At 39.1% G+C, this 13,624-nt stretch overlaps 1 protein-coding gene across 1 annotated transcript; it reads left to right on the top strand.

Moving 5' to 3' along the window:
• Positions 1-8,599: 8,599 nt before the first annotated feature.
• LOC120572476 (olfactory receptor 2A14-like) lies at positions 8,600-9,532 on the top strand. Its single transcript, XM_039821816.1, has one exon. The coding sequence runs from the start codon at positions 8,600-8,602 to the stop codon at positions 9,530-9,532; it is 933 nt and encodes a 310-aa protein (XP_039677750.1).
• Positions 9,533-13,624: the final 4,092 nt, after the last annotated feature.

The following is a 13,624-nucleotide window of genomic DNA, read 5'->3' as shown; positions in this document are numbered from 1 at the left end:
AAGTAAACTGATGTTAAAGTATGTAAGTATGGTGTATAAAATATTTATACACCATAGTATCACAATATTTACTGCGGCAATACATGAACGGCAAGTATTGATCTATTATACTATCAACTGCACATGTATCTTTTTTACAACATTTCACATTTATTTTTCATCAGTTTGTCTGCTTAACAATCCCATTTTGCACCAATAAAAGTGAAACTGTAAAAAAGCGATTCTCTGAAAAATAATACTGTAAGTTCTACAAGGAACCCTCTAACCTGGTGCATTATTAAAAAGAATGATGTTTACATTAAGAATTGACCCCAAAGTAGTTACATTAATGTACTTTTTATTTATAATGAACACAATACAGCAGTCAAAACAATAAAGAGTAACATATCTGTATAAATGACCATGGCAGTTTCATTGGAGCATTATTTATTTATGAAATGGATTCCTTAGATTGTCTGTCTTGATATGATACCAATATCTTCATTATAGTTTTAAAACAGAGCCTCTTCAAAGATCGATCTTTGAATTTTATGAAACAATATTGTGTCATTCAAATTAAGATCAACATTTTTTTTTTTTATGCCAGTCCTAATAACAAGGGTGGATGAACTCCCTCTAGCTCAGCAGTTGTGTCACTATGACTTCATGACATTTTATTAAGGGAAGTGGCAGCAATAATTCTGCAAGCGTGGACTGCTGCTGCAAAACATAAATGTACGTCCTAACCAGAGGTGGGTAGAGTAGCCAAAACTTGTACTCAAGTAAAAGTACTATTACTTCAAAATAATATAACTCAAGTAAAAGTAAAAAGTAGTCATTCAAATAATTATTTGAGTAATAGTGAAAAAGCACTTGGTGAAAAAACTGTTGAGTAACGTCTGATGTATTTTTTAAAACAAGCGTTCAATCAGACTCAATACTCAATAATCATCTTTAGGCAAATTATAGTTCATCCAATCAGTAAAATAAATAAAATTTCATTTATTCATTCATTGTAATTAAGTTAAAATAATCCAGGTAAATTCAAGATCTTAAAAAATAAAATCAATAAAATAATAAAAAATAAAAAATAAATAACACAAACTTCCAAACCTTTATACTAATTTATCAGGCTCTGCAGGCAGAACTAGAACAAGGCAGCCCATAAACTCTCATAAACTGTGTGTGTGTGTGTGTGTGTCAAAACATGCAGAAACAAAAAATTTCACCAAAGAATCACTCAGTGATTCACGTCACGTGGTAGAGCCTTTAGCGGAAATCTCTCTCTCTCTCTCTGTCAAAATAAAACAATGAAAATGAGGCGTACGCGGGGGGGATAAAACAATGACGAATAGAATACCAAAGAGGTAAAAAGAAAAGTAACGAGCTCATTGTAGCCTAACGTAGCGGAGTAAGAGTACAGTTTCTTCTTCACAAATCTACTCAAGTAAAAGTAAAAAGTATAGTGATTTAAAACTACTCCTAGAAGTATAGTTTTTTCAAAAACTTACTCAAGTAAATGTAACGGAGTAAATGTAACTCGTTACTACCCAGCTCTGGTCGTAACTACTGCTTGTACAAGCGATCTATGGGTTTTTACACTAATATTTATGCGTATTTGTCGTCTTCTGGATTTTTCCTTGCTCAGAATTGGCCTTTAAGGAGACATAGCAGGGATCCAGTGGTCTTACCCCAGGAAACATTGAGTGTCAAACACATACTTTCCTTCTTTCCAATTCATTTCTATGCACCAAATAAATGTTGGAAACGTTTTTATCTTTGTGAAGGAAAACAAAATTCAGGAGACAGGTGACAATTTAGAATATATTGGAATTTAATGCAGAAAGGGGGCTTTCACATCAGGGACGTGTCCCAGGATCAGATAAATGTATTGCAGTACTTGTCTAGCAACTGAAACAAATGGATATTGTTATTTATTTCATACAATCAAACAGTGAATATTAAGGTTGGTTTGGTCAGCAATAAAACTGACAAACACACTCTAAAAACTAAAAGGATGAGGCTATTTGCACCCCTGGTACAATTAGCAGTGTATGCTATTCATACCCTGGTGCAATTAGAAATTAATGCTTTTCTTACCCCGCCGGTGCACACAGCACGGTGAATATTAAGGTTGGTTTGGTCAGCAATAAAACTGACAAACACACTCTAAAATCCAAAAGTCAAATGTAAACTAAAATTAAAACTAATTTAAATGTTTTAATTGTAACAGACTTGTGTCCAACCAACATATTTTGCCCCCCCCCCCCACCCCCCATTCAAAGCAGTCTAAAACAGGGTCTGATTCAGGGTACAGTTCCCAGAATGTAATGTGTAGGATTCTCGTAGGGTACAGATTTGATCATTGGCAAATTATCAAAGATGTTTTATCAATATTAATAAAGTTATGAATATGGTTATTAATAACTTTATCAAATCGACAAACAATCAAAACGGGGCACCACCCTGCTAGTCAGGGACCAATAATCAAACTGTGGATCAGTCTCATTTCTGTGGTAATCCTTTAAAAAGGAAATAAAGGAAGGGGTGAATCCAAGCAACGGACCTGATCGACCAGCAATTATTACAACAAGTACACAAATAATCACAAGCAACTGCTAATTAAGTATAATAAGATTTATTAACTCCACAATTATCAGTAGCTAATCAATAATCCTTCAATAATAAACTCATATACCTTTTTATAATATCACAACCAAAAACAAAGCAAAACAAAGCAGCATGTGTCATGGACACGTCTGTGTGTGTGTGTGTGTGTGTGTGTGTGTGTGTGTGTGTGTGTGTGTGTGTGTGTGTGTGTGTGTGTGTGGTCTGTGTCTGTGTGTGTGTGAGAGAGAGTGAGTGACAAAGGAGGGGGCGGTGTCCGAGTGTAGTTCTAAACACCAAAACAACTCCAAAGATGGCTACTCCTGTGAGCTGCACAAAACTATTTAGCCCCAAGAGGGGTAGTGGTGCTGGGTCGCGGGAGAGGGCTGAAGAAGCCGGGGGGGTTGCTAGGCAACGGGCACGCTTAGCCGATCTGGTAGCTAGCCCCTGTTTTAGCTCTGTACGAACGTAGGGAGATCCCACGTGTGAAGCTACAGCGTTAGCTTGGTAATTGCGCGGCTAGCCTGTGTCGTGTGTGTGCGTGTGTGTGTGCGTGTGTGTGTGTGTGTGTGTGTGTGTTAGTAAAGGACGAAAGAGAAGGAGAGTAAAGAAAAGAGGCACTTCTGATCTTAAGATATTGATAATGACCTAGTTCCCCTCAGCCACTGTCCTACAGACTGAGACTTTTGGTTTTGCTGAGGGAAACGTCACTATAACCACTCCAGTAGCTAGCAGCTGATTTTCGCGATTCTATCGCAGACAGTAACTAAATTCCATGAAAGGAATGAATTAGCAGGTAGCGATTACAGTTATACCCAGCTACTTAACACAACCAGAATCAAACGATATAATGATCAGTTATATATTCACAGACAGATTAATAATCACATATGGACCAGTACATGATTAAATCAGATCACATTAATGGCAACAAGTGGTAGCGAACCCTTTTGCTCATTAGTAACAAAACAAAACGCACTAGTTCTATTATCTGCCCAGAACTGTGTAAGCCTTACTGTATGCGTTGTTTGTCAGTTAAACCGCTTGCCAGGGTTTAACGGTCCGTTTCGTCCGGAGCAAAGGACGAACGTACTCCAGGTCGACCACACAAGAAAAAGAACGTAGTCCTTTTCTTCAATCCAGGCTGATTAAGCCCGCTGCAGATGAAGGAATACTTCGACAAAGTATTCCCTCGGATCCCTTTTGTATATCAGGCCGATATAAAGTTTGTACCAGCGAGATGATGCTGGTTTTCTAGCTTACTAGTCCGGACTAGAGTGCTTCCTATTGCGACGTGAGTCACGGTGGAAAAAGCGAAGAAAGCACAAACGCCGAACGCTTTTATCGTTCCCCCGCCTCCTAGTGGCGGGGTGGTGCATTCAAAGACCCGATGGCCAATGGGAAAACTCCAACCTGGTCACAGGTGTGAAGCAGTTCTTTGTCTCACCACCAGTCTGCCTTGTCCCACACGTGTTAAATGCACTTTCTCCATCTTGCGAAGTGCTTCCAAGTAGCAGCCTATAGGAGTTTCGTGAAACTGGCTTTGGAATTCACATGTAGGCCAAGATCCTTTGTCCTGCCTCTTCTGTGTCTCTGCAGTCAACTCAATCGGAGCCAAATCACTGTTTAACCAGCTTCTTGGTCCCCAACAAATGCATATGTAATATCCTATCAGACCACAATATGGCAGCATAAAGCAACTTTCAAATCATATCATTCTCCACCTGAAGTTAATACTGATAATTATTTTAATTATTAATTTAATCTATAAAATTTTGGAAGATGTATTCATACAAAAAGTAAGGACATTTGTGTTTGGTAGATTATTTCTCTGTGGTAACAATGCTTTTTGCCAGTAAATCTTATACCCTTGGAAAGCCTGTTTAGTTCCCTTTCAATTGGTGCCCCATTTGTATGGAACATGCATTTGTGGGATGAGCAGCAGCGCTGAGTATGTGGGTTGGTCTCTGCCAATGCCAAACAGCTTATTCTGCCATTGACTAGTTTAGTGTTTGGTGGATTGGATGATTGAAGTTTGAAGGAACAAGACATATTGGCAATTGAACAATTTATTCATTTCACAAACAGGAATAGTGTGTGGAAGATCCACACACAGCCATAACAGCCTGGCACCTCACCAGCCTGGTTACACACTGCTGTGGGATGGCATTCCATTCTTCAACCAACATTTGTCGCAAGTCAGCCAACGTGGTTGTGTTTGTCACTCTGGCATGAACAGCATGCCCAAGCTGATCCTACAAGTGTTCAATGGGGTTGAGGTCAGGACTGCTGGTTGCTAAATTAAACTACTCAGCAGTTGCTGAGCAAATAAAACATTCTCAAAAAGGTTTAATCACATCATCACTTTGTCACTGGTGTAAAAGGCTACATTCATATTAAAAATATTATTTAGCAGGATTCACTGTTGACTTTATGGATATACTTGCCCCAACACCTGTAAAGGTTGATTGCAGGCCGTTCTCCTTCCCAATGCGTCAAATACCAACGTTTAGTTACAGCCCTCAGTGTTTGATAGGGTTCGACATTAAGTATGGAACGATGGCACATGGCCACAAAAAGTTACTCTGTGGCCACCAAATATCGCGAGTAGGTGGCTCCCTGTGGCCACAACGCAGGTCCCTCTTGAGAAGGAGACCAGTATGTAGTGTTCCTTTTGTTTTTGTAATAAATAATCATATATTGTCATTTTGTTAATGTCATTTTATTCATAGAAGTGTTACAGTTAAGGAAGGCGTTGTAAGTTGTGTTAAATCACGATTGGCCACGATTCAGAACAGACACTCTGTTTTTTTGTTTAAATTTTCCACTGCAAATAAGTGTGGAAGACCTGGTGCACATTGGCCTTGAGAGAGAATACCTGCACTTTCGAGGCATATCTGACTCTGTGTTACTCAAGGCCTGATCTAGTGGTTTGGTTCCAGAAACGGCCCTATGCATAGAGATGAGCCCAACTATTGGATATTTATTTGGTATTGTCAACACTCTTCTTTAGCTCCAGCTCAACATGCTAAGGCCTCTGACCTTGCCTGCCATTTTGGGAGCCTTAAATTGAAACATTTATGCTCATTCTTGTGGATCATCAGCCCAGTGGGCAATGACCTCACTTGGTTTATTGCGCTAAGCCTGACTAGAGCTCAACAGTGACCACCCACTTTTTACTTCCTCAGACTATTTCGAAGAGGCATCGTCACTGTGTTAACGATTCCGAATGGTTAAAGAAATGCAAACAACACTAGCAATTGAGACCATAAACGCATTATTAAAATGTTTACTGAGGTGATAAATCAAGTGAGAACTAGGCTCATTTTCTACACTTCTATAGAAACTGACTTCTTTTTGGAGCTGGTCGATTCACCCCTGAAGGAAATGAGATAGAATGCAGTTTTAAGGTAGTTATGCATTGACATTAATTCTTGGCACGGAAGTTGCTGCTTGGTCTCAGTACCAGGTTACATAATCTCTGGCCATATCTTGACCAGGACACTCTTGAAAAAGAGATTTTTAATCTCAACGAGTCTCTTCCTGGTTAAATAAAGGTAAAATAAAAACAAATAAAAATACATGACTTCCTGCTTTGCTCCCGCCATAACTACTACAGCACTAGAGGGCGGCGCTACCTACCAATAAATGTAAATATAGGTCGTAAAAACGGGTTGTAAAAACGACCAATGGGGTCGTTTTTCAGAGGAGGACAGTCTCGGTTTTAACGGTCCTATTTTTCATCCATCTTTTAACGTGTATTTGTCATCTTTTGTGAATCACATTATATTGCAGCTTTTTGAATAAACAGTTATTTATATATATATATATATATATATATATATATATATATATACATACACACACACACAGACCAGGCGAAAAGTTTGGACACACCTTCTCATTCAATGCGTTTCCTTTATTTTCATGACTATTTACATTGTAGATTCTCACAGAAATCATCAAAACTATGAATGAACACATGTGGAATTATGTACTTAACAAAAGAGTGTGAAATAACTGAAAACATGTCTTATATTCTAGTTTCTTCAAAGTAGCCACCCTTTGCTCTGATTACTGCTTTGCACACTCTTGGCATTCTCTTGATGAGCATCAAGAGGTAGTCACCTGAAATGGTTTTCCAACAGTCTTGAAGGAGTTCCCAGAGATGCTTAGCACTTGTTGGCCCTTTTGCCTTCACTCTGCGGTCCAGCTCACCCCAAACCATCTCGATTGGATTCAGGTCCGGTGACTGTGGAGGCCAGGTCATCTGGCGCAGCACTCCATCACTCTCCTTCTTGGTCAAATAGCCCTTACACAGCCTGGAGGTGTGTTTGGGGACATTGTCCTGTTAAAACATAAATGATGGTCCAACTAAACGCAAACCGGATGGGATGGCATGTCGCTGCAGGATGCTGTGGCAGCCATGCTGGTTCAGTATGCCTTCAATTTTGAATAAATCCCCAACAGTGTCACCAGCAAAGCACCCCCACACCATCACACCTCCTCCTCCATGCTTCACGGTGGGAACCGGGCATGTAGAATCCATCCGTTCACCTTTTCTGCGTCGCACAAAGACACGGTGGTTGGAACCAAAGCACAGATTTCCACTGGTCTAATGTCCATTCCTTGTGTTTCTTGGCCCAAACAAATCTCTTTTGCTTGTTGCCTCTCCTTAGCAGTGGTTTCCTAGCAGCTATTTGACCATGAAGGCCTGATTCGCGCAGTCTCCTCTTAACAGTTGTTCTAGAGATGTGTCTGCTGCTAGAACTCTGTGTGGCATTCATCTGGTCTCTAATCTGAGCTGCTGTTAACTTGCGATTTCTGAGGCTGGTGACTCGGATGAACTTATCCTCAGCAGCAGAGGTGACTCTTGGTCTTCCCTTCCTGGGGCGGTCCTCATGTGAGCCAGTTTCGTTGTAGCGGTTGATGGTTTTTGCGACTGCACTTGGGGACTTCCGGACTGACTGACCTTCATTTGTTAAAGTAATGTTGGCCACTCGTTTCTCTTTACTTAGCTGATTGGTTCTTGCCATAATATGAATTCTAACAGTTGTGTATCAACCTGACTTCTGCACAACACAACGGATGGTCCCAACCCCATTAATAAGGGAAAGAATTCCACTAATTAACACTGACAAGGCACACCTGTGAAGTGAAAACCATTTCAGGTGACTACCTCATAGAGCTCATTGAGAGAACACCAAGGGTTTGCAGTGCTATCAAAAAAGCAAAGGGTGGCTTTGAAGAATCTAAAATATAAGACATGTTTTCAGTTATTTCACACTTTTTTGTTAAGTACATAATTCCATATGTGTTCATTCATAGTTTGATGCCTTTAGTGAGAATCTACAATGTAAATAGTCATGAAAATAAAGAAAACGCATATATATATATATATATATATATATATATATATATATATATATATATATATATATATACACACACACACATATATATATATATATATATATATATATATATATATGTGTTAAAAAATAACTATATAGGGCCTATTAATATTGACAAATGATTACTCTCACTAATCAATATTTGCTTATTTTTTGCTGTTGTGACCAATGTTGTTTTTTTAATGGTCAGAGTAGATGTTCAGATATCAGTTAGATGTGTCCCCTGGTAATGAGGCCAGACTGCTGATGTGCACACCCTCTGACTTGAAGAGTTTAAAAGAAGCAGACAGAGTTTCATCTCGGTTTTAAAGTAGTGACAGCGTGACTGCAGCTAGACAGCAGATGAAAGTAAGATGTCATTTTTAACTAAACATTATATTGACTTTGAATGAAGTAAATGGTAAGTTTGAAGAGTCTGTGTTATTATAATAATTTATGTCTTTACTGCTTCCAGGCTGAATACTGCTTTTGTGTTAATATAGTGAGTCCAGAATGAGCATGAATGTCTAGTTTGATTTCTGCAATTCTCCTACAAAAATTTAACATTGTCAACTGTTCATCCTGTGCAAACTTGAAAGGTTGTGTTGTGAACCAAACAGATGATCATGATAAACTTTACACAGGTTTCATATTTCACTTTTGGTGCATACTTTAATATTGGGCTCTTTAAATACTTATTTTTTTTTATCATTATGTGTTTTTATGCTTTAATAGTTTGTGCCAATCTATTGCTGATTGTTGTTATCTGTATGAACAGAATCTTACATGAACCTATGTACCTTTTTCTGTGCAGCCTGTTTGTAAATGAACTGTATGGTAGTACAGGGTTGTTTCCATTCCTTCTGGTTCAGATCCTCTCTGACATTCACACTGTTTTTGCTCCCTTCTGTTTCCTGCAGAGTTTCTGTTTGTATACTTATGCAGCTATACAATTAATTAATTTATCCGTAATGTCTTATGACAGATATCTTGCTATCTGTTATCCTCTGCAATATAACACACGTATGACATATAACAAGATTGCCATGCTTATTGCTCTAACATGGTTATTTCCATTTTTTGCAACTGCTGTCCCGATATTTTTAAATTCCTCTTTACAGCTGTGTGGGAACATCATTAACAAAGTTTACTGTAACAGCTATTATGTTGTCAAACTGGCCTGCTCTGTCACCACAGTGAACAACATTTATGGACTCTTTATCACTTGTCTTTTAGTCTTTGTTCCTCTCAGTTTAATCCTTTACACATACATGAAGATCCTTAAAGTGTGTTATTCTGGTTCTAAACAGACCAGACAGAAAGCTGTCAGTACCTGCACACCTCATCTCGCATCTCTACTCAACTTTTCTTTTGGTTGTTTCTTTGAAATAGTACAGAGCAGGTTTGATATGAGCAGTGTACCCATGATGTTGGGCATTTTTATGTCTTTATACTTCCTGACCTGCCAACCAATCTTCAACCCTTTAATGTATGGACTGCAAATGTCTAAAATACGTAGTTTATGTAAAAGTCTCGTCTTTGGTAAAATGTAAACTGATGTTAAAGAGCATCTTGCCGGTTGGTGAACCCATGAATCATTTTTTTATAGAAAAATTATGTAGAAACTACAAATAACGACCATATGTGAGAAACTGCGTTATGTTGTAAGAACCGGTGTAGAAATGTTTAAGGTGCTTTGTTGTAAATTGTCTCAGAGGAACTTGAAAAGAGCTATATGTTAATTTTACGGGTAGGGGGAAATATTTATACACCACAGTATCACGATATTTTCTGTGGCAATACTGTAGCAATACACGGACGGCAAGTATTGATCTATTATTCTATCAATTGCACATATTGTTAGGCCTGCTGCTGCTGTGGCTGCTGCTGCTAGGTAGCTCTCTGTCTCTGCTCTCCCCCTCCCCTCTGTCTTTACTTAATTGCAGGAGTGAAGTCTGGTGTGCGGGAGTCAGGGTTCCAGCTGCAGCTCATCTACACTAATCACCTCTGCTACAAATACCTGGTCAACCTGCCATTCTTTGTAGGATCATAGTTAAGAAGAGTTGTTAGGATTGCCTGTTTTGTGCTTGTGTTTTTGCTTGCCCTGACTTGTTCTCTTTTTGTCACAGTTCTTGGAACTTGACTCCTGTTGCCACTTTACTCCTGCCATCCACCATTTCTGCTCTCTCACTGGACCTCAGGACTATTGGGCACAGACACTTGGACATTACGTTACCACTCCTGCTCTGTACCCTGGATCTGGAATCCATTGGTTTTGGACTTTGTTTTTCCCCTGTTGCATTCCTGAACTTGGACATTTGCAAATAAACCTGTTAATCCTTAATTTGACTCTGCGTTGGTGTCTGCACTTGGGTTCAATTTAGTTTCACACGTAACACATCTTTTTTAAAACGTTTGACATTCATTTTTCATCAATTTGTCTGCTTAACCATCCCATTTTGCACCAATAAAAGTGAAATGAGATGAACAGAGAACGTTATCTTTTTAGATAAAACAGATGTTGACAAAGTTTTTTTCTTTGGAGACATAATAAAAGGTAATACATTGCAATAGACCTCTTGTGATTCCCACCCCTACCTAAAGCCCCATCACAATACAACATTGACTTTACCAAATTGTTGCATCTAAGAAGTTTTTATGTAACAATAATTTTGTGTTAATTGATTACAAATTGCCTGTAATTACATCATCACTACTTATATCACATTTTGATTATATTAATATACATATATTGTAAAAAAGGAGATTCTCAGAAAAATAATGCTGTAAGATGTACAAGAAACCCTCTAACCTGGTGCATTATTAAGAATGTTTAAGAATTGATCCCAAGCAGATAAATTAATGTACTGTAAATCTTTTTTTAACATGAACACACTACAGCAGTCAAAACAAAGTCAGTAACATGTCTGTAAAAATGACCATGGCAGTTTTTTCACTTGCCAAAATTTGGCCTATCTTCTATGAAACCAGACATAGCTCTCGCTTTGGGTGTACAGGCTTCACCCCATTCTCCCACAGAACCTCCTACAGTAACTCCCGGGAGATCCAGAGCCACAAAAAGCAGCTTTGATTTACAAATTAGTTTCCTTAATGTTAATTATTGTTGAATTGTTAGAGCAATAAGTATTATAGTTAGACACATGCACACAAATGCTGTGGGGTAAACTGGTTGTGCTGAGCAAGTGGCAGCAGATAAAGCATCAATCATCACATCCATACATATATTAAATAGACCCATCAAGACAATACAGTAATAAAAAAAACATACTAAGATTCACATCTGAGCCATTTTTTCCGTGCCTGCTTAAAACCTCCTAAACTTCTGACCATCTTTAGATTTACTGGCAACCTGTTCCACAGGCTTGTTTCTACATACAAAAGGTACTCCTTACCTAAATTACTTTTAACTCTAGGAGGTACAAAATCAGCAGAGTTGCCCCTGGTGGAGTAGCTGTGAACATCTCTCACTCTGTTAAAATTATTTATTAACTATTTGGGGACAGCCCCATGCACAGTGCTATGTACCATGCACAGGTGAATCTGAGAGACTCACTCTTCTACTTTTAACCACCCAAGTCTCAAAATGAGAAGTGTCAAAATGAGACCTTATTTTGAGCAGTCTGAAGCATATGTTTCAATTTGCTTCAAGACACCACTGTACCATGAGCAGCATGCATAGTCAAGTTAACATCGCTTTCTTGTCCAGAAACCTTGAGATTCTGGCCAAGAAACATACTCTTTGATTTACCTTGACAAGTACCTTTTGCACTTGGCCCACTCCAGATAAGTGGCAGTCCAGCACACAACCAAGGTAACTCCCTGAGTCCTTTCATTTATCTCATTATCTCCAACTACAACCTTAAAACCAGGGGATCTTTTCAGTTTTATCTTTTACCCAAACATTATGGCTTCCGTGTTCCCTAAGTGAAGCGATAACCTATTATCTGACATCCAGCTGTTGACATTCAACACTGAGATTTCTTTCAACTATGTTCTTATTTTTATGAGAAACCAATAATGCAGAATCATCTGCATATAAAAAAAGTTCACATGAACAATTGAGCACTTCTTTCTTTATCTTTCGAGTGCAGAAAACAATAGAATGATCACTAAATCCATAATCAATTACCCCACTTTCTGCTAACCTAGACTTTTCTGACACTACTAGAACATGGTCAATAATAGTTTGCATGGAAGAACAGACGCGCGTCTTAAATCGCTTATAATGATAACTTCTGATTTAACAAAGTCCATACACTTTGAGCAGACTTCTTCCAGAAGTTCATAAATCACTGTCTGGTCATGTGGCCTGTAGCATGCTCCAACTAAGATAGGCATGCTCTTCTGCAACAGAATGTTTAACCAGACCGCTTCAATTTGGTCATTATTCAAGTCCGTCCTCTGATTAAAACCAATGTCCAAACTCACATAAACACACACACCGGTAATGCTGATAATTGGGATAATGGTGAAAAAAAAAAAAAAAAAATTACCAGCCCTGTGGCTGGGGTGGCTGCCGGGCTCAGCCCAATGCACTCGTCCCAGTTCTAATGGCCCTCCTCCGCCTTGGTAGCCTGACAAGCCAGACCCACAACAAGATGTTGAGTCTGGGAACTCACCATTGACGGAGCTCAATCCGAGGGGCTGGATAAACGGTTGTCTTTCAAATTCCCTCTGCACGCAATAGGATAGTGCTACAACCAGGCAGAGCAACGAAGAAGGTAGCGAAGCTAGTTGATAGATTCAACCAGTGACGGTTTTTGGCACGGGCGAACCGGGCAGCCACATGGGCGAACCAGGCAGCCGCCCGGGGCGGCATTTTTTCATGTCACATGGGGGGCGGCACGAGAACTTACAAAAAAAAATCCTCTGCGTCGCGAAGCGTATTTCTGTTTTCTATAATTTCACTGTGTGGGGAATTGGCAGATCAGCGCCCCCAGCAGCTGCAGGCGCCCTGCTTGCTGAGAGAGGTCAACACCCCCCACTTTCACAATGAATTGGACTAGTCCGTAACAGTGCGCCGCAGCGCGAAAGATAAACACACGGTGACAGGAGAAATGGGAAGTATGCTACACACAGACGGAGCAAGACGAGTCTAAACCTTTCTTTTACGTCAATGGTCTAAACGCCAAAATGAAACAAAGTTACCCAAGCGGCTCAAATAAAAGAAAAAAGCGAAAATACATGTTTTCGGCAGTAGCAGGACTTTCATCAGCTCCCGTGGCCGGTGATAGTGGTGCTGGTTTCAGCTACAGTGGCATATGCACAGTGAGGAGGAGACTTTAGGATGAGAGGGATAGATATGAGGGAGTGAGGCTAGAACCTGTGGTAAGCACAACTCCCCTTGATAAAACTGAGTGGTGGAAAAACTGTTGATGATAACACTACAACAATAAAAGAGGGGGAATGCTTTACTGTATGATTGCATTAGTAGCCTATATAAACGTTGCACATCATGCAAACATTCTTAATGAGAATTGATGCTTTTCTATCTGCAATTCACAGAAATTGAACGTATTCACATCTTGAAATTCATATACATATATATATATATATATATATATATATATATATATATATAAATATATATATATTAGGGCTGTCAAAATTAACGCGTTAATTTT

Source organism: Perca fluviatilis, chromosome 2 (assembly GCF_010015445.1).
Source record: "Perca fluviatilis chromosome 2, GENO_Pfluv_1.0, whole genome shotgun sequence".
Taxonomy (NCBI): domain Eukaryota; kingdom Metazoa; phylum Chordata; class Actinopteri; order Perciformes; family Percidae; genus Perca; species Perca fluviatilis.
Note: the sequence above shows the minus strand (reverse complement) of the source record. Positions and strands in the feature narration are given on the sequence as shown.